At 37.2% G+C, this 24866-nt stretch overlaps 3 protein-coding genes and 1 long non-coding RNA gene across 8 annotated transcripts; 2 read left to right on the forward strand and 2 right to left on the reverse strand.

Annotated features, from left to right (window-relative positions):
• Window positions 1-471: 471 nt before the first annotated feature.
• On the forward strand, window positions 472-6762 carry tdg.1 (thymine DNA glycosylase, tandem duplicate 1). 4 transcript variants are annotated; one of them, XM_007252892.4, is made up of 11 exons: window positions 472-613; window positions 1287-1358; window positions 3157-3326; window positions 3609-3880; window positions 4002-4071; window positions 4168-4303; window positions 4396-4478; window positions 4566-4660; window positions 4877-5048; window positions 5216-5353; window positions 5673-6762. In XM_007252892.4, exons 2-11 carry the CDS (start codon window positions 1297-1299, stop codon window positions 5804-5806), a joined length of 1332 nt encoding a protein of 443 aa, XP_007252954.2. In that variant the 5' UTR covers window positions 472-613; window positions 1287-1296; the 3' UTR covers window positions 5807-6762. The 4 variants fall into 4 exon arrangements, with proteins under 4 accessions (XP_007252954.2, XP_015462285.2, XP_007252956.2 ...); XM_015606799.3 differs by having other exon boundaries at window positions 481-613; window positions 1297-1358; XM_007252894.4 differs by lacking the exon at window positions 1287-1358 and having other exon boundaries at window positions 481-613.
• A 127-nt stretch (window positions 6763-6889) lies between these two features.
• LOC103023613 (patatin-like phospholipase domain-containing protein 2) lies at window positions 6890-12591 on the reverse strand. Of its 2 annotated transcripts, XM_022684040.2 has the most exons (9): window positions 12342-12591; window positions 11693-11925; window positions 9680-9745; window positions 8876-9085; window positions 8012-8072; window positions 7502-7678; window positions 7273-7396; window positions 7083-7183; window positions 6890-6983 (listed from the first exon to the last, which is right to left on the reverse strand). In XM_022684040.2, exons 1-9 carry the CDS (start codon window positions 12589-12591, stop codon window positions 6970-6972), a joined length of 1236 nt encoding a protein of 411 aa, XP_022539761.2. In that variant the 3' UTR covers window positions 6890-6969. The 2 variants fall into 2 exon arrangements, with proteins under 2 accessions (XP_022539761.2, XP_022539760.2); XM_022684039.2 differs by having other exon boundaries at window positions 6890-7183.
• Window positions 8917-14654, forward strand: LOC111195786 (uncharacterized). The gene is made up of 2 exons (XR_002651812.2): window positions 8917-9051; window positions 14085-14654. It is a non-coding gene; the product is annotated as an uncharacterized LOC111195786 (long non-coding RNA).
• On the reverse strand, window positions 12498-24828 carry efcab6 (EF-hand calcium binding domain 6). The gene is made up of 31 exons (XM_022684037.2): window positions 24688-24828; window positions 23811-23969; window positions 23092-23312; window positions 22842-22921; window positions 22682-22748; window positions 22461-22597; window positions 22254-22372; window positions 21383-21507; window positions 21140-21288; window positions 20948-21031; window positions 20608-20728; window positions 20221-20394; window positions 20009-20101; window positions 19292-19452; window positions 19071-19193; window positions 18745-18919; window positions 18491-18605; window positions 18291-18415; window positions 17903-18132; window positions 17721-17808; window positions 17204-17322; window positions 16932-17099; window positions 16649-16804; window positions 16269-16491; window positions 15437-15634; window positions 15056-15283; window positions 14739-14945; window positions 14364-14556; window positions 13726-13910; window positions 13355-13504; window positions 12498-13209 (listed from the first exon to the last, which is right to left on the reverse strand). Exons 2-31 carry the CDS (start codon window positions 23953-23955, stop codon window positions 13087-13089), a joined length of 4482 nt encoding a protein of 1493 aa, XP_022539758.2. The 5' UTR covers window positions 23956-23969; window positions 24688-24828; the 3' UTR covers window positions 12498-13086.
• Between the last annotated feature and the right edge of the window lie 38 nt (window positions 24829-24866).

Consider the following 24866-nt stretch of genomic DNA (forward strand, 5'->3'; position numbering starts at 1 on the left):
TTTTGCAATTGATACTTTTATTTTGTATAATTTGTTTTCAGTTTAGAATGTGTTTTTCACAGCTATATTGAAACATGTAGGACTTTCGTCAATAAATATGTTGAATCTGAATGCATTAAGTGAGCGGTTACAAAAGCGAGCATGACTCACTTTGCCTAAAACACAGAGGCAGTGGTTGTATTGTGAAATGTGTCCCAGAGGCAGTTGCCCTTTCATATGAGCGAGTGGAGGCCAATAGAAACAGGGCTTCAGAACATTTAAACGGCAGGGGAGAGGACCGACTCCACAATAAGGGGTGTTTTGAACTTGAAAAATGTGCAAAGAGAAAATATACTTCACACAAGTGATAACTAAGAACTGCTCACGTATGTGGAAAGCACCAATACTGTATATCTGTTTGTTTGAGCAGCGACCGAATCAGCCATTGTTTAGCTGTATAAGTCGTAAGTGAACCGGTCTCCGGCAGCACCCCTCAATCTCATGTTGGTATGTTCCAGTGCCAAGTTGCGCTTCTGCTGTGTGCTGCGGGTCTTTGTTGCCTTTAACAGGATTTGTTTAGCTTGAAATAAAACGTTTTACCGGATTAATATCGGTATCGGTTTATACTACAACGGTATGTATCATTTAACTATTTTATATATTTTTATTATGATCTGTTCTGCAGATATTTAGATATTAGATACCGAGTTAAGCGAGCTGACGAAGCTAGCTAGCTTAGCTAACATCCATTCATTAGTACAGAAGGCTAGCAAACGTTAGCCTGACGTGTGTTGATGTTAACGAAGATAAAATTATTTATCTTTTTTATTTTTAGAAGATTTGTTCATTTAGGTGAGCTCTATATCTCTATAATGTGAGTAATATCGTTCAGTGTAAAGATATGAGCGTATAACCTAGCTAATGTCAACAATGCAACCTAACCTATCTAGCTTAGGTTAGCTAACCTAGCTTAGCAGCCTTTAAACTGTAGTTAACATTAAGCTAAAGTTAGCTGAAGAACGTGAATATACATTAACCAGATTGTCTTTAATAAACTTGGAGTATTACAGATTATTAACGTACGCAGTTTGCCATAAAAATAACCAATCGTTTAGTTATCAAGCTTCCTAGCTAACTAAATAACTAAGTAAATTGGTTGCTAGGTTAAGTGTCAGTTGGTGTTTTTACAAAAAGCAGAAATGTACCTGCTAATGAAATAGACTGGTTAGAAACATTCTCCAGGATCTAGCTTCATGTTTCATTAACAATGTGTTTTAAATAAATATGAATGTTGGTTTATCAACAAGTACCCTAAAGATGGAGGAAAGGAGTTATGGATCTTTGCCCCCCCATGCCCCCTCGGATTATGTCCAGCACTGGTGAGTTTCTCCCCCTCCCCTTTGTCATCAAATGGCGCCAGGATTTCACTTTGTTTCCATCTGCATTTCTCTTAACTCTTGCTGATGGAGTACTAAACACTGTGAAATGTAACGATATGAATGTTACTAACCAGCCTATGATAGATATATAAGTAAAATTACTCATTTAAGAATTTTGGCTTTTCTTCTCTTTTGTTTGTTAATGCAATATGAAAGTTATATTGCAGAAATTCTATTTCCTAGCATTTTTGGACTGTATCAGTTAGTGAAGAACAACTGCAAGATTAGATTATCTTAAAAACAGGTAAACAACTGTAATGAGTGATGACATACAGTAGCTACAGTACCCTCCAGAAAGTGTTGAAGCAGTGAGACCAAACCCATTATTTCTATTGTAGACTGAAAACATGACATTAAAAGGCGATTAATAAGTCGCACGATCAACATTTCACTTCTTATTTCCAGGTATTTACATCTGGATCTGATACACAATTTAGAAAATCTAGCACCTGATGTCAGAACCCACCCATTTGTTTTGTGAGCAAATGTATTGTAAAATATAATCTTAAAGTAATTTAAAATGAAAAAGACTTAGTATTTAGCAAATCTATGGCTTATAATACCTGCATTAAGTTGATGATCCACTGATCTCACTAAACTATTCTTTTGTAATGCTTTTCCAGGCTGTGTGTTTTGGGCATTATTGGGTCATTTTTTGGGCAGTATCTTGAAAGATCTCCCAATTAGTTTGGTTGCATTTTTTTTAATTGAAAGACAAAATGTTTCTGTCAACTTCTTATTTTATTGTATATCATTGAAGATTAATTAGCCCATTGCAGAAGAAGCCATGAAATTACCTCCACTGCGTTTCACAGATGAGTTTGCATGTTGGGAATCATGAGCAGATCATTTTCTCCAAGTTTTAGCCTTTTCATCTCAAAGATATTCGTTGTATCATCAGGCCAGAGTCAGTCCATAGACTTGTCTATGTGCTTCTTGGATAATTCCAGTTCTTTCTATTCACCTTGATAATAGTGGTTTTCATCTTCTGGTGAAGCCTCTGTACTTTTGTGAACTGTAGATTGTTATACCTTATCTTCTGCCCTCTTAAGGTTGTTGCTGGTGTCATTAACAGTTGTTTTAGAGTCTTAATTTACAGCATTCACTATGTTTCTCTCATCAACTGCTGTGGCTTTCCTTGGTCTGTCTGTTCAAAACCTGTTTCCAGGTGAAACTAAACATAGACATTCAGCACTATTTGTTACTTTAATAATCAATATATCAGGAAACACCTGGGCAATAAAACACCTGACAACTGTTACATGGGTTCAGACAAAGGTGCTATCTTCCAAACTGTGTATCAGATCAGATATAAATATATGGAAATAAAAGCTCTCCACATCACTTTTTTAAGTGTATAGCAGAAATAAAGGGATAGGCCTCACTGTTCCAATATTTTTGGAAGGCACTGTTCATTTGAAGACAAAGGTATCATCAGGGGGTTGGTAGTATAGTTGGTAAACAGTATGTAACTTTCCCAGAGGCTTTTATTAGTGTAGAATAGGGTCTCTCCTTGTGGCAGACTAGGGTTTGACATTGATACTACACCAATAAAAAAAACCTTTGGGCAAGTTATGTACTATGTTGGCCTCCATGTGTAGCAGGATTCAAATCTAAGTTGCTCTGGATAAGAGTGCCAGCTAGATGCCTTTAATGTAAAGTTTTGTCACAGACAGCATGGGCTGTATAATCTGTTACAGACTGATATTGACTTTTCAATATTGTCTTTTCACCTCAGGGTACAGTCAGCGCAACAACATCTCCAGGCACTTCACGCTCAGTATTCTCATATGGCTAATGGAAATGCTGGCCAGTACATGGAGGGACCAAGAGAAGATGGGGTCATGGCACAGATGCCTCTGCAGCAGCAGATGCCTGCCCAGCTAGAGGCTGGTGTTCCAGAGCAAGGTATTTTCGGAACTAAGATTCAGAATTCCTGCTTTATGTTGTCAAATCTGGAAGTAGGGATAACTTATCATGATTCACTGTCCTGTTCTATGACAACTAAAAGAATAGTTATATCATCTGTTTCTCATCAGTAATTTAATTTTGTTACCTGTTCAGTTAATCTTAGCTTAGCAGTGTTTAGTATATTTGAATTAGTTAATGTAGTCAAGAGGTTGTCTAATTATTTTAACTGATTATATCGAACTATATCTTGAGACAATGCAAACAATTTCTTGCTTTCAGCCAAAGCTCCTGCTAAAGGGAAGAGGGGCAGACCTGCAAACAAAGAGCCCAAACCTAAAGCAGAGCCTAAACCCAAGGCTAAACCTGGCCCCAAGCCTAAGAAAGCCAAGCTAGACAAAGATGGCCAGCCAATTGAAGGTGCTCAAGAGAAGATTGATGAATCCTTCAAGAAAGTAAAGAGGAAAATAGATCGCTTCAAGGGCATGTCAGAAGAGGAGGTCATGAAAAAGACTCTGCCGGACATCCTTACGCCCAACTTGGATTATGTGATTGTAAGAATCTTTTGATCTCTGTGGGAAATATTAGGCCATGCTGAAAAACATGCAAATACCAGGGTGAATTGTGATAAACCTGTCATGTGTTTGATTTATGTGTTGTATTTTTTTCATAAAGATTGGAATCAATCCAGGATTAATGGCAGCCTATATTGGAAGATGGTTCCCTGGACCTGGAAATCACTTTTGTGAGTTGTGTGTTGTGTCTATGGTTAAATCTCAATGCCTCTAATTTCAAATATGTGATGCTTTTATTATAACACTTATATTCTTACTTATTTAAGGGAAGTGCTTGTTCCTGTCTGGGTTCACTGACCAGCTGCTGAACCATATGCATGACCACACTCTTCCTGAGAAATACGGCATTGGCTTCACAAACATGGTAGCCAGAGCAACACCCGGAAGCAAAGATCTCTCAAGGTGCAACTTTTGCTCAACTTCATGGTTCGTTTCATGCAAAACTGGCATATTGTGTCCCCCCTTTCTGAATTCTGTTTTTCTTGCCTCTACAGTAAAGAGCTTCGAGAAGGTGGCAAAATTTTAGTGGAGAAGATAAAGCAGTTCAAGCCACTCATAGCTGTGTTCAATGGAAAATGTAAGTGCCTAATGTATAGAAATATGTTGGCAGCTACATGCTATATAAAGATGGAATGCTTATCTTTCTGGGTTTTTTTTACTACAGGTATTTATGAAATGTTCTGTAGAGAAATATTTGGGAAAAAGCCAAAAACTCTGGAATTTGGCTTACAGCCTCACAAGATTCCAGACTCTGAAACGGTAGGACATTTACATTTTACATTATCTAGCAGACATTCTTTTATAGAGGGACCTATAATGTATGGCTAGTAATTTTGCCTTAGCATACCTCTTGGGGGCAACTTACAACCTTTTAGCGTTGTTATGCCACTGTAAAGAATAATGTATGTTATAATAATTTAATATTTTTTGCAAAACCTGTGTGTAACATTGTGCTTTTCCTGCTGCGTCTTTTAGGCATTGTACCTGATGCCCTCGTCCAGTGCTCGCTGTGCCCAGTTCCCCCGAGCTCAGGATAAAGTGCACTTCTACATCAAGCTCAGGGAACTTCGAGACCAACTGAAGGGAGTTGCTAAACCTCAAGAGGTGGAGGAAGTCAATTATTCCTTCGATCTTGGCCTGGCTAAAGGTGAGTATCCAGGATATGAGCAGTTTTGGAACCTCATTTGTTCATGTCCATTGGACAACTGGACTGGTCAGAATTTGCTATGGTATTCATATGTAAGTACAGATATGTAAGGTGACCTTACATACTATTACATGTTTTCAATTTTGTTTTTTTCCTTGTTTCTGCAGAGGATGCCAAGAGGATGGCCATCAAGGAAGAGCAGTATGATCCTGGCTACGAAGCTGCCTTTGGAGGGGCGTATGGAGAACCTGGAGTTGAGGAAGGACAGAGCAATGGACATTGTCCGTTCTCTTCTGGACAGGCAGGTTAGTATTTGTTTCTGATCATGGAAAGTAATATTATGGGTTGGATTGCAATAAACATCTTAACTCTAAGATTATTTTCCTTATAAAACTAATATCACAATAACATCTGATTTACTTTGCATTTAGGTACTTAATGAAATTAAATAAAAGCTCTGGAAAAATGAATCTGTGACATCACTGCCTAAAATATGCACATATTGATATATAATGATATATAATTGTGAGCAAGAAGTTACTAAAGATTTAAGATAAATTAAGTGCTAGAAGCATAATCAGTGTTTTTCTCAGGGTTTCTCAGTAATTATGTCTGTATCTCCAGAAACATCGGAGAAGGAACCCAGAAATCAGAACAAGGAGGGTCAGGTTCCAGGGGGACAGTGGATGAACGAGTCTTTCACTGACAAGATTCCGGACATTGGAAGCTCTTCACAAGCGCCTGCAGGGGCTGTATGAGGCTTGGTAAGGGCCTTTTTATGCAGCCTTATAGACAGAGCTCCCGTTTTCACTTTCAGCTCGGACACAGTGCCTCTCACTAGCTTCATCCAGTTCAGGAGTCCTCAAGGAGTGTGCTAATTTTTCTCTTTGCTCATATATTATAAAGCCCTGTTACAGTCATGGGTATTATAAAACAACTGCTATTGTTGTGTGCAAAATTACTCCACAGGATGGATGTCAAAATCACGGAGGCGACTACTGGAGCTACGAACAGGGATAAATCAGCTGCTGCTCCATTTATAAAGAAACTGTACCTCAGTCTTTCAGCTGAAGACCGTTAGCATGAAACGCTCTTCGTCTGAGAAGAGACGAATAAAGATTTTTTTGCAATGAATTTGAAGTAGACATTTTAGGACTTAGTATTTCTATGGAACTATTTTTGCTTTTATTTTTATCTAATGCTTTTGTGTCCAAAACATTTTGGATATTTCTTGTGTAGTGTATAAGGGTCAGCACTGCTGAAGTTGTTTTCATGCTTTATGTGATATCAGGGACTGATACTTGATTTTATCAAAAGAGGTCAAAGTGTGTAATTTGATTGGGTCGAGTGTAGTTCATCTTTTTTTAATAGTCTTTCACATACAAAGATATAAGGTGCTTGAGCAAGTGGCACATATGAAATCATGCAATGATTCCACAATTTATGTCAATGTACGTTTTTAAAGGTACATTTTAAGAGGTTTGAAATTACTGGTAGCGCTGGTATTTGTAAAACTGTGAAAGAATACAGCACATGTAAAAGACAGCCACTCATTATATTATTATGTCACCTGATGCGTTGTGGATTTTATGATTGCAGTCCTGTGCTTTTACTGTTTATATGAAACACTATTGGTGCTATTTTGTCAATCTCATTGTAACATGACTGTTTTTTTTTTTTTTTTCCTGTTTATTAAAATTTTATTACATTGAAATTCTTCATGGTGGATATTGACATTGCTAGCACTATTACTGATCTCTGAGTTATCACGTCAAGTTCTCTTGTGAATTATGTTAGGCATGTGCATTTAGAAATTAACAAAATAACTTTTCATTCAAGGATGAAAGTGTTATAATGGAAATTTTATTCTAATATTTCATGTGTCAGTAACTGTGGATCAGTGGATGTGAAGTTATAACCGTCAGAGCTGTTTTTCTAAAGGAGAAAATAAATTCTGGGTCATTTTAATTAGTAGTCATATTAGATTGTCCAATAGTAAAATTTTACAGTTAATTTAAGTTTGTGTGTACAAACCTTTAGACCACAGTCTCCTGCAAGTCAGTCCAATCATCTGCATGATCAGTCCCCACAGCCACAGCAGATCAGAAGGCATTGTTGGCAGCCAGTCAGCAGCTCTGATTGATTGTTTGTCATGTTTAATGTTAAGAGAACATTAATTATGTATGATAATCTCTCATATAATGGAATTTTATGGTATTCTTACCTCAGAAGCCTGAAGTAGACCACCTCCACAGGCAGAACACACACCATCAGTAGGGAAGTGATCAACCTCACTACAAATAGTTCACCTATCCATCCATGTTTCTTCTTACTCTCACTATACGAAACTGGGGAATGGAAAGTGTAAGAATTCTTATACATGTTTAAAGAAAAGACAATCTTCAATGGCATTTTCATTTTCCATAGCAAACATAAAAAGTAATTATGTTCACCTTTTTGAATGAACTGAGGAGGCAGGTGAGCTTTATGTTTATTTAGTAGACCATTTTGTCTTGTCGCTGGCACTAATTGCTCAGTGTTCCCCACTGCCAGGTTGTGTGCATTATAAGGATGACTGAATGAGCACAATTTGTTGTTATGCGTTAGGGGGGAGTCCATTTTTAAATAATCTGAAACAGGAGAAAGAAAAAAAATGATACTGTGTATAAAGTGTATTGTCACTGTCCATAGAGAAACAAGTGTTTCATTTTTGATGATTTTTACTTTAGATTCGTTTCTTACACTGTCTAAAAAATATTTGATGAATGGGCTAAAATTATTCAGAAAGACCTGAAATAATCTTTTTACATTCGTTTCCATTGACAGGTTTTATCTCCCTCCTGTAAAGTTGTTTTGGAAATGTTTTTTTTTTTTTATTGGACAGTAATGATATCCAGGTAGATAGAAAGGTGTCGTGTGGCTACATACTTTTTACATTTGTACATTTTGTAAAATATTCCTACCATTTTGTTTCAGAAACATTAAGGCATCTTTGTATCCATGTTGATAGATCTCTGCCATAATCTATAAAAAAAAGACATCTCTTGGTTAGATATTACATTGTTCACATAATGTAGTAGTTATTTGGCAGCCACTTTTTCTGTGTTATATAAAGTCGTAAATCAGCTCATGTTAGTAAAACCTCAATTTTAAATATCTAAAGTGAATGTTTGGTTTGGACTAATTAGGACTTTTACTAGAATTGTACAGTAGTTACTTGGCGTGCAGTGGCAGGGCCAAAAAAATTAAAATGCCAACATGGGGGCCCCTTTAGGTGTGCAAAAAGCTCTGGTGAGCCTTTTAGTATGTAATAGTCCTAATCCTTGTTTAAGATTACTAATAACATTATTTTTAGGGTAAATTTAATCCTTACAGCTACTTATGCACTGCAGCAGGGCTATAGCACAGACTGCATTAAGGCCTCTAGCATCTGAACAGTGTAGAATGTGGGCGTGGCTTAAACTGAAAGTTACATCGGTAAAATATAAATGTGATACATAAATATAATTGTAGTTTGTGTGGAGCTTATATAACAGTGTAAATGTATTCTTCCCTTACAATAACTCAACATACAGCCATTAATGTCTAAACCACCAGCAACAAAAGAGTACACCCCTTAGTGGACGTTCCTGAAGTGTCAATATAATTTTCAATACTGCCTTAACTCTCCTGTACATGGAGCCTACCAGAACTTTACAGAGTCCGCCAGTGCTAGCATGACAGGTTCTTAAATTTGAGTGTTTACTGCTAAGTGTAAAGTTATGGCCTGCATTGATTGTGGCGCTGTGGGCTAAACAGTTTGCTATAACAAAGGTCTTTGAAGTTACCTCAGGTTCTGGAGGGAAGAAGGCCTGGATAACACGATGCACATTAGCAAAGTTGACATGGATGCTAACATTGCTGTGTCGGACTTCGTGGAAGTAAAACGGGTTATCATACGGACAGATATCACTTTCACCGGAAAATGGGGAGACGGTGATGGTGTTCTTCTCACTGAAATAAGGTAGGTTATTACTCAAAGCTCCGTCCACATAGCGCTGAAACACAAAAAGTGAGGTTAATCCAGGCAGTGTTCAAAATATGAGATAACTATTATATCAAAATGCTTAAAATATTACATATTACAGTTTATGCTTAAAATATAACATATATTACAGTTTATGCACCACAATATTTGGATGCAAAGACAAAACTCGCCAGGAATAGCCTAATGTAATTTTATTTTTGTAACGAAAAATCCTGGTTGCTTTAAAGTCATTTTGCTACCATGCCATAATTTATAATTATAATGATTAAATATTAAATTGTCCACAAGAGGTGGTGTAAATACAATATTAAATAAAATATATATTGGATGAAAACTGTAATGTCTTTGCTTAAGTAAAGCTTTAAAAATAGACAAACTAACACACATACACAACAGTCACAGTGTGTTATTTGTTTGCTTAATAATTATTATGTTTGTGTTTTGCCCAAAAAGAAAGGAGCATTTACTGAACAGGTGAGATTTACTTTAATTTTCTCAAATTTAGGTTTTACATCCGTACAATTTATGCATACAGTATGTTCCAATTTAGCATCTACTACGTAATCTAGAGGTCTAATGTTAGGCTATTTATTAGGCTACTTACTGTACCATGATAACTTGGTGGCACCACACCGCAGTAGATAGGGAAAAAACAGCTGCATATTAGAGCCTAGTCAAAAACAGTTACAGGTCAAATATTAGAACTAAAATATTAGAAAAATTAGAAGAAAATGAAAATTAAGAATAACAATCATTCAGTATACAATAGAACCAGTGAATACCTGACACTTATTTTTTACAAATAAGATCTGTAAATTAAGATTAAATAAAAAGTGTCCCACCTTTGCCCTGGTGCAGCTTGCTTTCTCTGTAATCTTTCATGCAGAATGAATTTCAATTTAGTGTAATTAATAGAGCAAATGTGTCTGAGATACTTAAAACAAATCAAACATGTTCACACTTTGTCTACTGTAAACTAATTACACTGCTTGGCCAAAAAAAGTTGCCACCTGGATTTAACTAATTAAATGATCTTGGGATTCTGCAGTTGGTCAGGTCTAGGTTCAGCAACAGTATGAGCTGAAAGAATGAGCTCAGCTGACTACCTGAATATACTGAATATAGATCAGGCTATTCCATCAATGCATTTTTTTTCTTTCCTGGTGGTACGGGAATATTCCAAGATGACAATGCCAGGGTTCATGGGGTTGGAATTGTGAAAGAGTGGTTTAGGGAGCATGAGATCATTTTCACACATGGATTGTTCACCACAGAGTCCACACTAGGGTTGCAGCGGTAACCGGTTTCACGGTATACCATGGTATTAAAATGCACGGTTATCATACCGTGTGTGTTTGCTTATTACCGGTAAAACGCATGCCAGCGGACAAACTCACCCGCGCATGCGCAACTCTGCTCCGCTTCAGCTTCTCAGCACACAGCGGTGAGAACAGCAGAAAGTGCATCAGACTAAACAAATCTCCGTCCGCCTAAAAAAGGCTAAACTAAAATCAGCAGTGTGGGACTATTTCGGAGACCCGCCGAACGCACCCGAAGATGGTTATCCGATTTGTAATAAGGTAAAGGTGGACATACGTCAAACCTGTTCTCCCATCTCCGAGAACACCACCCCGCTGTGCAGCGCAAAGTATGTGTTTAGTTTATAATTTAAATCTGAACCTAAATAAAACCTCTTTGCAGTCGTGCACAGCCCATGCGGTAAGCGCCCGCAAAAGCGCTGAGTTATCCGAAATTTGGGCACGCAGGTGCCGGCGTGAAGTGCGTGCTACGATGGATTCACGTGTCCGTGTAAAGGTCCTGGCCGGACTGGATGTGAAAGACGCCATTCATTTACATGCGTTCATTTTCAAATTCTGACGTGCCTGTTTTTCATATGTTAAAATCAGACTCGGTGTGAAAGCCTTAAAATAGAAATCTCTATTGTGAGGATCATGTCAGAAATAAAATCCCCTCTTTCTGCAGTATCTGGTTATATACCAACTTGGCAGTAAAACGGACGTTTACAACAGTTGTTGATCAGACACTGACCCAGGCTCAGTTTATCAGATATTAAAAAATGTAAACTTAAATAATGTAATTGAATATTTTAAATACAGGATCTTTACTTCTTAGAGGACATGTAATGTGTGTAACGTGTGTATATATATATATATATATATATATATATATATATATATATATATATATATATATATATATATATATACACACAATATTTATGCCCTTAAGAGCAGTGGAAAAACTGGTTTCCTTCACCTGATGGTGTACAGCTTATTTTTTTAAAGGAGAACTTAAAATTATAGTTTTTCCAGGTTTCTACAATAAATAGTTAATTGAACAAAAAAACTTTGTTGTAATTTCTTTAAGGGTCAGTTTAATAATATATGTAACAAACTGTGATACCGTGATAACCGTGATACCGCGGTATTTTCTGAGAAGGTTATCATACCGTGAAAATCTCATACCGTTGCAACCCTAGTCCACACCTTAACCTCATTGAAAATCTTTGGGAAGCTTATCGAAAAACAGTGCCACAATATATTAGTGTGTGACCTTTTTTTTGTGGCGACAAAGGAATGAGTTAGTCGTGAGTTACCTGGATTAGATCACTCTTGCTGTCAAATTCAGACACCAGCACATTCTCCCCATCTGAAATGCGTGTCAGGGACACACACAGTTTTCCACTTGCCAGAATGTGAGCGTTATTGGGCAGCTCTCGTTCCAGGAGGTCCCTGGTTAACTTTAGCAAGTTAAAGGATGGATGCAAAGATCCCAGTGTGCCCTTCCGAGCCTCGTTAGCTAGTTTCATTAGGTTTTCATAGCACTTTTCTGCAAGAAGAGTCCGTTTTAGTTGCATTTTTATATGCTTATCTGTTTCAATGGGGAACTGAAATCATTAACTGACTGAGCCAACAGTGACTATGGAAAAAACAAGAAATACTACACATCAGTAATAAATTATTTAGTAGATACTATACATCAGTGTCATTTGAGATCTGTCTAAATATCTTGGCAATAATTTTAACCTGCAGAGCTGGTATGTTTAACTTCTAGGTTTACCTCTAGATTTATAATTAAATTACTAATCTTAATCTAAATTCAACAATCCGTTTCAGTAACAATTTTTAATTATTTGATAACTGCTATGAAACAAATTAAGTTGTGTAGTTACAAAAGTGAATAATTAAACTGGACTGCAGTTTATGTAGCTTAACTAAAACAGAAACCCGAACGTCTTCACTTACCTGGTGATATCTGACATGCTATCATTACTGCTATCAGTGCTCCAGATGAAGCCCCGCAAATCTTTGTCGTTCTGTCAACCAGGTCATGAGCACGTTCCAAAAGACAGCCGTACACTCCAAAATAATAGACGCTCAAAAAACCACAACCAGCAAAAGAAATGTTCCACTCTTTATTTGAGGTAAACATGTTTCTCATGTCCTGCACTGAGTCCAAACTCCTGAATTGGAGAGGCTTTGGGGAAATAAACATCTACAAAGAGGTAGAAGGTCAGTGTCACTGACAATTCTTACAAATAACTATTATGCAATAGAGCCATAACTGGGACTTTGGACCTGACATGAATATTCAATATATATGTTCAATAAATATTCAAAACATATTCTACAGTTTATATTATTGTTGTATTACATCATGAGTTAATATTCATCTATCTACGTCAAAACTATATCATAGAATTTCTTTAAAAAAAAAAACCTTTAAGATGTCTCTGCGTTTTATTGAACCTGCATGACTAAGTGCTGTGGTAATGCCCTCTGTTTGGTCTTTATCATTATCAGTTTAAGATAAGTCCTTTAAGGAAGACTCTCTTTCAAGCAGGCTGTTCTTAATAACATTTCTTACTAGTTAATTAGCTCTTACAAAATAAGTAATTTAAAATATATATTCCCATTTCTAAAGAATTAAGGCAATCGGTACAAATCTGTGTGCCACACTTTAAAGAAGAGAGAGGTAAAGTTATGCTCCTCATTTTTGAAAAATGCATAGAAATTCATTGTACGAAATATTTCCTGAGATGTTTTTGTCAAAAAAAGATGCAAGATGAAAGAAGTCTTCCTCTGAGAGATTTACATTGTGCTGTCTCAAAACCTGTTGAGATAAAGATTTTGTTTAGTAGTTTTATTGGCACTTGTTTAGAGATTTGTTAATGAAAGATTATGCCCCCAAAAACTTGAACCATATTTGGAGAGAGTGCACTACAACACTTCCCTCAATAATACCAAACAGGAATTACCTTTCTGAATTCCTGGAGAGGAATCTTTCCTGTGCGCTCTTTGTCATAAAACACAAACGCTCGCTTGATGGACTTCCAGCGTAGCTGGATTGGAGAACACAATCTGAGCAAGGCATCCGTACACTGCCTACTGAGAGGCCCTGCACTCATCTGAGGAAGAGAGGAACAAGTGTACAGTGTGTTAATGTGGCCAAAATTTAATTTTGCATTGCACACAATCTAGGTTCCAGTCATCCACTGACTACAGTAATGCAGCTGTTAGTAATGCTATATGCCACAAAAATACAGTATGTCTATACAAATGAATGGAAAAAATAAGTCCTGTAATCAAAAACAGTGCTCTGATCAAAGTACAGTATTGAGTGCCTAACCGGAGTTTTGGGCAGGTGTAGCCTGCGTCTCTCTGTGAAGGTGGGGGCGTTAGGTTTAAGCATAAGCACAAAGTTCTGCAGGAATTCTGGGTAGGAGAGACGGCCTTTGTTTTTCATGTTATACTTCTCAGACAGCTGCTCAAACTGGGACTGGGTTACGTCAATGTGGAGGTCCCTCAGTATATCTGTAGAAAATAAATACATACAAGCATAATAGTTAAAAACTGAAACCAATATTGTATAGTGAAATTTTACTGTGTTTGCAGGTGCACTAGCTTGACTTTGGCATATTTGTTAGCTATTTCTGTGCATTGTTAGTATAAATTAATCCATCCTCTCATATGTTTCTTCCTCGTCAGGGTCGCAGTGGGCCTGGAGCCTACCCAGAACCATTGAGTGGATGGAAGGGATACCCTCTAGATATGGCCAAAAGACCCATATAAACACTGGGAGAAAACCCCAAGCACTAATATCTTCACAGTGACTGGAGCAAGGATCAAAACCTACAACACAGGCACAGACATTACCTGTGACCTGTGACCCCCAGATTAATAAACAATAATGTATATAACAGTGTGCTGGAATAATCAGTGTTAACCAGTGTTATGCTGGTGTTGTTACCATTTTAACCACATTACCTAAGAAAGCCTCTATTTCAATCCCTCCGGTTCTCTGCGTGTCGGCCTCCTTGCACCTCCTTTGGATCTCCCTCCAGCAGATGCGGATCTTGAAGCGTAGCCTCCGCTCTACAGCAGCTATGTCTGATGACAGGACCACAGAAAGCCTCCCACATACAGTGGAGGGACGCTTGAGCTGCTCTGGGCTTAACGACTGGGATCAGGAGTCAAGAAATGCATATAAACATCTGTTAATGTATGAATTGTAATACATAAAAATAAAGCTTTGTGCAGGACAAAGCATTTAAAACATTGGGAATTTACTTAATAAAACTTCAAAATATATGAATCATAGAGTAATGAGCATGAGGAGGACAGTTCTGGACCTGAATTTACCTTGCTCCGTTCAGGGATGCAGGATGCAGTTTTGGGTCGTTGCAGGAGAACAGCAGGTGAGCTTTCTGATAGGCCTAAATGTTCAGGAGTAGGTGGTGCTGCAGGCTTTGCCTGTTCTATTAGTTCTCCGCTGAACTTCTTCAGAAACTCACGGTAATTTAGGTTGTCATAGGCATTGACCGGCAACAATTTCCATAGCTTTTCAAACTGTGAAAAAGTTCACAAACAATATCAAAGCGCAAAAATTGGTAATGGAGGTAATGGCATTCTTTTTATTTTGATAAAGTTAAATTGTATTAGCTTGGAGAATTTCCTACCTGATCAGCAGAGAGTCTCATGAAGTGGTGGTCACAGAAGACCTTAAAGTGCTCTTTTGAAATGGTATTAATGCTAGCATAATCTAGATCCATCATCTCCTTGGTGATGGTGTAAAGGTGGCCAGAGACTACATCTTGGATCCGTTTCAAAATATCGCTGATTGGCACAGGATTGGCCTGGTTAGGGAAGCGTAACCTTTGGACTTTCTCCAGCCATTCTTTTGATGTCTTAACAGTACCAGAAATAAACATTAATCCGATGTAAAACAAACAAATACTGTACTTTGCCACAAATAGAGAATATTCCTCATTTACATAACTACCCCAAATATTTTCCAATAACTTAAAAAAGATGTACTGATCTCTAATAATCTTTCTCACCTCTTGATTGCAAAGGTCAAAAGTATTCATAAACTCCTTCCAGACCACCGTGGTTTCTTCTCCATCTTTGATTGACAGCTTAGAAAGAAGCTTCCTGAACTGCACATCAGAGAGCCTGACGCAGAAGTGGTCGAGCACCCGCCGAAACTCGGACTGTGATAGTTTGCCATCTTCAGACTTATCAAATGCTTTAAAAGCCTGAAATCATCAAAACATCAGAGAAAAGACTTTTGGTCATCTGTCTAAGATGTCACTTAATTCATTACAGTTATAAGTAGTACAATTATGTTCTTGGGGTACTATTGATATTGCAGTGGAATAGATAATGAAACATAACATATGTAAAGTTTTCCTTTAAAAATAGACAGAAAACTTGAATTTGTCCAGAATGACTGCATACATGCTTTAGAAATTATACCACAATTAGTTCCGACACTGCAATGTGATTGGCTGAGAGGTGTTCTATGAGTGCTATAATCAGCCGGTAATGCACTGTAACCGAATGTCTCCATGTATTACTCCGCCAAATACAGGTAACCTAGCAACGATGCAGCGCTTACAAACCAAACAGCACAACTACAAACAGAGCAGCAATTAACTCGCAGAGTGCTTATAACCAAACAGATCATATTTTTTCTCATCCTCACTTGTTACTCAAAATCTTTCAATAAACAGTGATAATGGAACTGCCTACGACCACAGCACAGCAGTGACAATATTACACGTTATTGCACTCCCTCTTGTGTATTATTGCTTAATTATTCTAATTATGTTTGATTACAGTATTCAGTTGTAATCGATTAGCATTTAGTTTAGTCAGTCGACTGGTTACCTTGGAGAGAGTAAGTGAGGAGGTGGTGACCAGTTCTCTGACTCTCTGTAAAGCTCTCTCAGGGCTGAGCTCTTCTACATCCTCTCCAGCTGTAGTAGACCTGACTTTCAGATTTTGACTGACCTGAGACGATACTTCAGGCCTGCTACTGACCACAGGACCAGTAAGACACTTCAGAAAGTCAAGGTAAGACAGCTTACTGTTACAGACATCGACTCCAATGCTGCAGAAGAAGAAAGGAAATTAGGAAAAGAGAGAGAGAGAGATTGTACAAAGACACAATAATATCACTAAAATATCAGTCACATGTATGAACCTGATCACCAGAAGTTACATCAGGAACGATTCACAGAGATTATTTTAGAGTTAGTCTGTCATACCTGTTGATTAGGTGCAATAACTGACACTCTTCTATCCGAAAGCCATGTTTTCGTAACAGAGACAGCAGGTCTGACACAGTAACATGACCATCATGCTTCTTGTCTGCTGCCACCAGACTTCTGCACACATCCTCAAAGCTAAGTTTTAACCAGTCCCTGTAGAAATAAAAATTCAAATTTCTAAACAGTTTATATGACATGACTTATTTTTGCATGACATAATAAGCCTTGCCTAAACATAAGGGGGAAATTCCTTCCATTCATTTCTTTAAAAGTGACTTACTGTAGCTTGTGCAGAGTGGTGTCCATCAGAGGGGTCATGCAAGATGTGTTCAAGGTCTGGTTGGAGTCCGGTGGATCATCATGTTGCTTTGTAAACTCTTGTGGTGTAATATTCAGCTTATCCAGGAACTCTGTCACAGTGATGTGTCCTTTTCCATCATTGTCATATCTAGTACATAAAAATGATGAGCCAGAACTTCTGAATCAGACTGAATCAAACCTCCAGACTTGCAGAAGCACATATCACAGATACTGCTGCATAAATAGACTTACCTTGTCCATATTTTCTCAAACACTCTTGGAGTGATGGGTAAGGAGTATTTGTAAAGAATATTCTTTAGATCATTTTTGGTGATTATGGTTTCACCAGCCTCACCATACTGGTTGAATGCCTGTCAGAATACATGTAAATAGTCATTCTGCATACTGTCATCAGTGTGGATAGACATACAGTGGAGAGAACCAATTAAAAAACAGGAACTAGATACTTTAACTACAAAATAAAAACAGTAAAACAGGAATATTTGAATAAGTAGGAACCAGATCCTAGTGCAATACTAATTGCTTTATGTTCTATAGGTACCTATATCATAAATTATACATTTTTATTTTGCAATTTTAAGAGATTTCCTCATATTTCTTTAAACAGATGTAGGACAAATCTTGTCACAAAGCAGCTTTTCAGAAATCCTGGCCCAGACTCATAATGAACAACCAAAACTACATAGCAGTAACTGTACATTTTGTAGAAAAATAATGTTGCACAGGCCTAAACAAATAAACCAATTACCTTTGAAAACTCTGACCATCCAGTGCTTGCACTGTCCACCAAATAGGCATGAACCTGGTCACATGCATGCTCCTGCAACTGATCATCTCTGTATGAAAACAAATTATGATTGGCATAGTAATGCATTACTTAAACAGTTATTCTGCAGTCAGTTTTCAGTATGTAGTGTTTGAAGTGCTCACGTCATATTAGCGATGGGCTGTATTTTGTTTTTCTCATTAGACCGGATCTTGTGGAGGAACTCAGTGTAGTTAAGATTGGAGCCAGGCTTAAATCCCATCAGCTCCAACACCCTCTGGTACTCCTTTTCCTTAGTGACAAACATCAAGCTGTCAAGCAGAACTCGGAAGTCAGTCTGATTCACCAGCCCATCTCTGTTCTTGTCCATCAGACGAAACGCTGTTAAAACATCCTAAGGAAACAGGAGGGGAGAATAGGACATTTTCTGCATCAGTTCCATAACTTAGCTTATCATAGTTACTGTATAGTTCAAAACATTTGAATGAATAATACATCTTTGGTAAAACTGTACAGGACTAACTGTTGAAATAAACCATAGAAACATTATACCCCATGACATTCTTTTATCCTCTTCTCAAGCTGACTGAAACAGTCCTCAGCAGACATAAAGCTGTTGGCTTCAATATAGTTCAGTATTCTTCTTTCCTCTTCATTATTGTCTTTTGATATGGACTCTATATGAAAAAAAGGTGTTTATTTTATGTTTTTTTAAGTCGTAGATGCCTTTTACTACTAATGATGGATCTTACCTTCATATTTGGCTACAAACTCAGTAAAAGAGACCTGTCCATCATAGAAACCAAGAGCCTGGATGAGGGTCTGAAACTGAGATTCCTGCAGGGAAATTCTACACTCGTCCAGAATCTAAGAAGCCGAAAACATGCAAAAACAGTACAGTACACTTTTATATTTTCTCCTAGGCTGACAAAGGTTTTAAATATAAGATATAAAAAATTAAGACGTAAGAATATGTACTGTTTACAGGCATGCTTGATTGAGTCACCTTCTGAAAGTCTTGCAAGCTAAGTATTGCTGCGGAACTTCTGCCATTGGCCTTTAGACAGTGCTCAAGAGTGACCCCACGCACCTGCAGCCTGTCTCTGAGCTTCCTCAGAACAACATTTACCACAGCTTGTCTTCTCATGGTCTCTGCATGAGCTCCACAAACACTCTCATTTCTGTAAACCAAACAAAGTAAGTTCTTCATAGGTTCTTCAGTAAAGCTTAAGGATGCCAGCAACACTATCACTATTTCACTATCAAAACGAGTCCAGGAACCCCTTTCCCAATAATAAATCAAATATTTAATTTTAGGAGTGTGAAATAGACCTCTCTCTTGGGCTAGGACTCTTGTTAGCACACTTTATGGTGTCTCTCTTCATGGAGATGCCAAGGCTGACCAGCAACAATTTGTAGTTCACTTCTCCAGATTCAGTGAATGGTTCACAGAGACTGTAGTGGAACAAAACAGAAAAGAATGAAACACAAATCAGGTAAAACATTGCTGTCTGTTCTAGCAGTGCTAGATAGTGAATAATGCTGACTCTTACTTATTGAAGTGTCTGTCAGATAGAGGTAACCCATACTGCTGGAGCAGTGTCCTCATGGCTTCAATAGGGATTTTGCAGCTCTGAGTTGGGTCTGTCTGGCTTAGAGACTGCAGAAACAAGTCATGTTGCTCATTCAGCTTCTCTTTAAGAATCCCCTCCACCTACAAATAGAATACATAATTAGACATTTTCATTTTAGGTGAATCATAAACTGATGAATATTCTCCTTAAATGTTTGTTTTCCCAATTCCATTTAAGATTCAAGAGGTTTAATGACGTGTAGAACGTCCAGGATCACACACTGCTCAAATGGCTTTCTTGAGTAATTGAGAACATCATGCAGAGATAATAATCCATCGCTAATATATTATATGCCAAAAGTCATGGAATGGCAGTATGTAAATTAAAGAGTTGCCTCGGGATGGCTTGGGAATGTCCACAAGTGTAAGGCAATGTGAATAAAGGCATTCCAATTAATTATCCCTTTTAGGAGAAATCAGTTACTGTTTCTTTTTTTTTTTAAATGGCCAGCTTTATTTTTACGTAAAAAAAACTAAAATATATTTCTTCATTCATGCCTATAACATAATTGTAACCTAACCATAAAAATCTGATTAAATGTATGTTTATTCTTTGGAAGGGCTTAGTTATCGGTTACTCTAGTGAGATCTGATAGTGGGCGCCAGAAGGATGGGCTTTAAGTGAGAGTCAACTTACTGTATTCCAGGCAGCAGTGGCTGTTGGAGGTGCAGTAGAAGGCTGAGACTGGGTGTATGTCTGGTCTGTAAACTTGCTATACTGCTTCTCATCCTAAAAACAAACAAATCAATACAACACCTAATTCCACACAAGATCATAACTAAAATGTACTAGGCTATACTTGCTATACGTGCTTAAACGAATTTTGTCTGGGCAGCAAATGTATGTACCACAGATGTTTTTTGCTGCTGGAAAAAGTCCAACAAGGGCTGGTAGCAGATAGTTCCTGAGTTTCCTACATATATGAGATCTATCAGCCCTCTGAACTGCTCATCCGTCAGCCTGAAGGTCAAACCCTCGAGAACTCGCCGCATATCAGCTTTGCTGACCACTCCTATTCTGTTCTGGAGAGAATAAATACAGAAAAACATACCCAAAATGTAATTTAACTACATTTCATTTGTAAAATTAGTTGTTTTACAATCATGTCAATTTCTGAAAATGACTGACAGTGAAACTGAGATATTGGCTGTAATTAGATTAGAACTACAGTAGGCTATCTATATGTCCTACAAGTACAAGTACAAGTCTACGGTACTACCAAACCTTTAACAAACCTCATCAAATACCAGGAAACCTTTCTTCAGAAGAGGAAAAACCTTAAGTATCTGCTCTTGTAACCTTGGTAAGACTTCTTCAATACTGGAAAAGTCAGGCGTAGAAGGATCTGGGTCTTTTCTGAGAGACAAAAAAATCTACATTCACAATTTTACCTCTTAAATGTATTTATTGTCTGTAAAAGGATATACGTATCATCACCCAGAAATTTTTGAATTAGGGATGCCCAAACTTAGCTGTATGACTTAGCTGCTTTTTATCCAATACAATATCCTGATATCCCCCTTTCTTACTCACAAATACTTGAAATTAAATGGAACTGTTAAGACTCTGGCTCACCCAACACTTAGCATCTGTTCCTTTTCTCTGAACAGATCAATGAACATTCTCCACTCCACAGGTTCTGTGGGGTTCAGCCCAAACCTGATCAAAATAAAATGCATTGAAATGTCATACATAAGCAAACTTAAACACTAGAGTGCAGAACCAGCTACTATTATACTAATATGTACTATTCAATGAACCTCATACCTGCTCAAGAGACTCAGAAAAGTGCTGTCACTGATTGGGAAAAGGAAACTGCTCAGGACTGACTTTAGGTCATCATGAGTGACAACACCACTGTCTGTGATATCAAGTGCTTGAAGAGCTTTTTCCACAAGAGTGTGGTTTATGCCCATCTATTAAAAAATAATAAAAAGTGTATGTTTAAAAGTTGTGCCATTTTTTTAGGTTAAAACTTAAAAAAAAAATTAGGATCTATTACATGCTCACTTCTTTAAGGAACTTGGAGTAGATTTCATCCACAGAATCTTCAGGCTCAGCTGAAGCAGTCCAAGCCAATGTCCTGCTTTTGGGCCTATACCCCTTGGATTGGTTTACTGCATCCCAATTTAAAGCTTGAGCAAAGAAAAGAACAACCAGGATTTTAAAGTACATCACTGCAAAAGAATGGCAAAAAATGTAACAAACAAAAATACTGAATACTCAAATGTAAAGACTACTGTAAAGACACAACATGTAGACTTGTTGTAAACTTTGAGGTACACTGTTTAAGTATTATTTCGACCTGGTAGTAATTTGACTGAAATTGACACCTTATTTTACCTGACCCTAAGCCCCATTTTTTTGTTGTTGTTTTTTTGTTGTTGTTGTTGTTTATCTGTTGATAAACTCTAGTTGATATATTATTTCACCTGGATCTAAATCATTCTAAAAATATTTAGACTGATTATTTATTCTGGTTATGGACCTTATATTAATTTACACAATATTGCCAAAAGCATTCACAGCAGTCTGCCTTTATAAATTTGAGTGACATCCCATTTGTAATATCTAGGGTTTAATATTATATCGGCCCATCCCTTTGTAGCTATAACAGCTTCAACTATTCTGGAAGGCTTTCAAAACCTTTCTTGAGCTAATCTTATTATGTTTGGAGGTCTGTATTGCCTAGGTGCTCTGTGTCCATGAAAGTGATTGGAATCATTAATCTCTTTAATCATTTGAATGAGTGAGTGAATACGTTTGGAAATATAGTATGTTGGACTGGTTATTTGATCTGGATATAAAGTCTGTGTTAAACTACTAAAGTGATTATTTTATTATTTTATCTTGTATTGGTTACTATGCTCTTAGTCATTACCAAGTTTAGCAGAGTCTGGGGCAATCTTCCTGTAGTTCTCACAATCTACACCAAGCCTCTCAAGAAACTCCTTGTAGGATATTGTATGAGAGTTACTTGGACTGTAGTGGGACCACAGCCTGTAATAATGCAAAGCAAAAACTTAATTAATAGTTAATATCCCCTAACCCCATTCTTGATATATAGATTAACAGATTGCATTAGAACCTGTGAAACTCCTGCTGGCTCAGAGGAAAGCAGTAACTCTCCAGAACTCTTCTTAGTTCATGCTTTTGAATTCGCCCATCTCGATTATAATCAAACAGGCAAAAGGCCCTCAAGATGTTCTTAAGATTGCCTCCAATCTGTTAGAAAATAATAGAATAAAAACATCTATAATATAAGGCTATAAAGTACATTACAAACCCAAGAGTGTAAAAATCTCTCACCTTGTCCTTCAGGTGGCACTGTAGCTCTCCCAGTGGCCAGCTCCGGTGACTACCTGCGGATGGAATTCTGTAGAGATGCTGATCAGTTTCTGTGAATATTTACAAATGAAAAAACTAAATATATATATCTCAAATATATATATTCAGCTACACACCATACCTAATTGATGCAGATGAGACCCTACAGTATTGTCGCAGAAATTCCATATATGGTATTGCTCCATTTGCTGTCTTTGGAATCTGAAATAAATACACATACACACTTTAATTGTACATGGTATGATGAATGCATCATGTATGCATCCATGTTTTGACTTTTTGATATTTTTATTCACAATAGAATACATAACAAAAGAATACCAAAGCCAGTATTTCACATCTTAAGAGTTTGTGACATTTACTTAGCTCACCTTTGCCAACAGAGCATTAAACTGAGACTGTGTAAGTGGCATAAGGAAGCCTTCAATGACGCGACGAAATTCCCCCTTGGTGACAGTGTTCCTCCTCTCCTGGTCAAAGCCACGGAAAGCTGCCTTTAGGTCATCCTTTTTAATCCTTACTTTCTGTGAGAGCATGCTTTCAATGTGCGCTAAAGATAAATTCTCATCTGCTACTGACTGCACAGAGGAGACTAGAGAGGAAAAGGAAAAAAAGGATCAGTCTGGTAGCAGCTTACAAACTGGTCTGAAAAGGCTCACATACATACAGGCCTTTAGGGTTAAAATGTTAAGATAGTGATAGTCCCAGAGATAGGTACAGAACTCTAAATTTCATATTATGGTACATGTGTTTCTTTCTATAAATTTTAGGTCAAGATGTAAAAGACTTTTACAAGAACCATTGTGTTAAAATACAGTCAGGTGTGGAAAACTAGTATAAAATAACATTATAGTATTTAGCACTTTTTATATTAACATAGGAGCTGGAATTCGTTAATGCTTTCTTCTCTAAGTTTTAGGTAGACTTTAAAACACTTTAGATTATAATAAAACATTAAACCAAACATACATCAAATGTATAAGATAGGATCTATAATTCTATAATAATTTTACTTCTAAACATGATATATTAGTCATATACTTATTTAAAAAACCTCTGGTTAAGCCATAAGCATCAATCCCATCCTTACCAGAGTCAGATTTGAGGTCACTGTTCCCCTGAAGGTCTTCCTTTGGTGTGTGAGATGCGCTCCTGATTCTGGGGATGATAGTGATTCCCCGAGACGTAGGCCTCAGGTCCTCCAGGCCTGGGCTGAGACGTACTACCGAGGACATCAGTGCTGGGTCCCCTAAGAGTTTCACCATAAGTTTATTCATTTGCTTATTTGTTTCATTTTTTAACTTGTTTATGGGTCACTTTGACCTGGATATTTTGGTAGCAGATATATTCCCAGCTAGAAAGACTATTAGAATCATTATGCTAAAAACCTGATTCTTTTGTTTAATTAGGACCTGACATTGTAGTTACCCTTAAAGAGTACCTCTAGATCCCCAAACCTTTATATATTTATATCAGAGCCCTTTACATTGTTATATTATCCCAATAAGAAAAGACAAAATACTATTACTGATCATTGATTTTGACTAATCATATTACCAGAACAACAACCCCCTAAATGTAATTTCGAATATGTCATCAATAATTTACATGGAACTTATCTGTAATTACATTTACATTGTAATTACATTTAAAAACAGACATAAATAACATTATTGTTAAGTCAAAAGCCGTTTGTAATATACATTTATTTACAGATATGTGGTCCTGGACTTACCTGGTCTACTAATAAGCATTACAGTGTAGATATCTGGAACTACTATAATGTAATCATAGATAAAGGAGTAAAATTATAGAGATAAATAAATTGAGCCTTTACTGGATTTAGTTAGATTTATAGTTAAGACTGGTTAGCTAGTTAAAGCAGTTTGTCATAGTACAACTGTGGTCTACAAATATAACTAATTTTAATCAATGGAAAAGTGGAAACGTCAATGTGAAATGCTCACCGAATTCTCCCAAAACATTAAGACCGGTACAGACGTACTGAATCCTGTTGATCTCGTGATTTTTTTCACTTGATTAACCAAGCAGAAAGTTACAGGTTATAAAGCTGTCTTGTAACCAGCCAACCACGCTCTGTGTTGGCATGGAAATGGTCGCACTACGTTCATCCTGTCAATCACGC

This window comes from Astyanax mexicanus, chromosome 10 (assembly GCF_023375975.1).
Source record: "Astyanax mexicanus isolate ESR-SI-001 chromosome 10, AstMex3_surface, whole genome shotgun sequence".
Classification (NCBI taxonomy): domain Eukaryota; kingdom Metazoa; phylum Chordata; class Actinopteri; order Characiformes; family Acestrorhamphidae; genus Astyanax; species Astyanax mexicanus.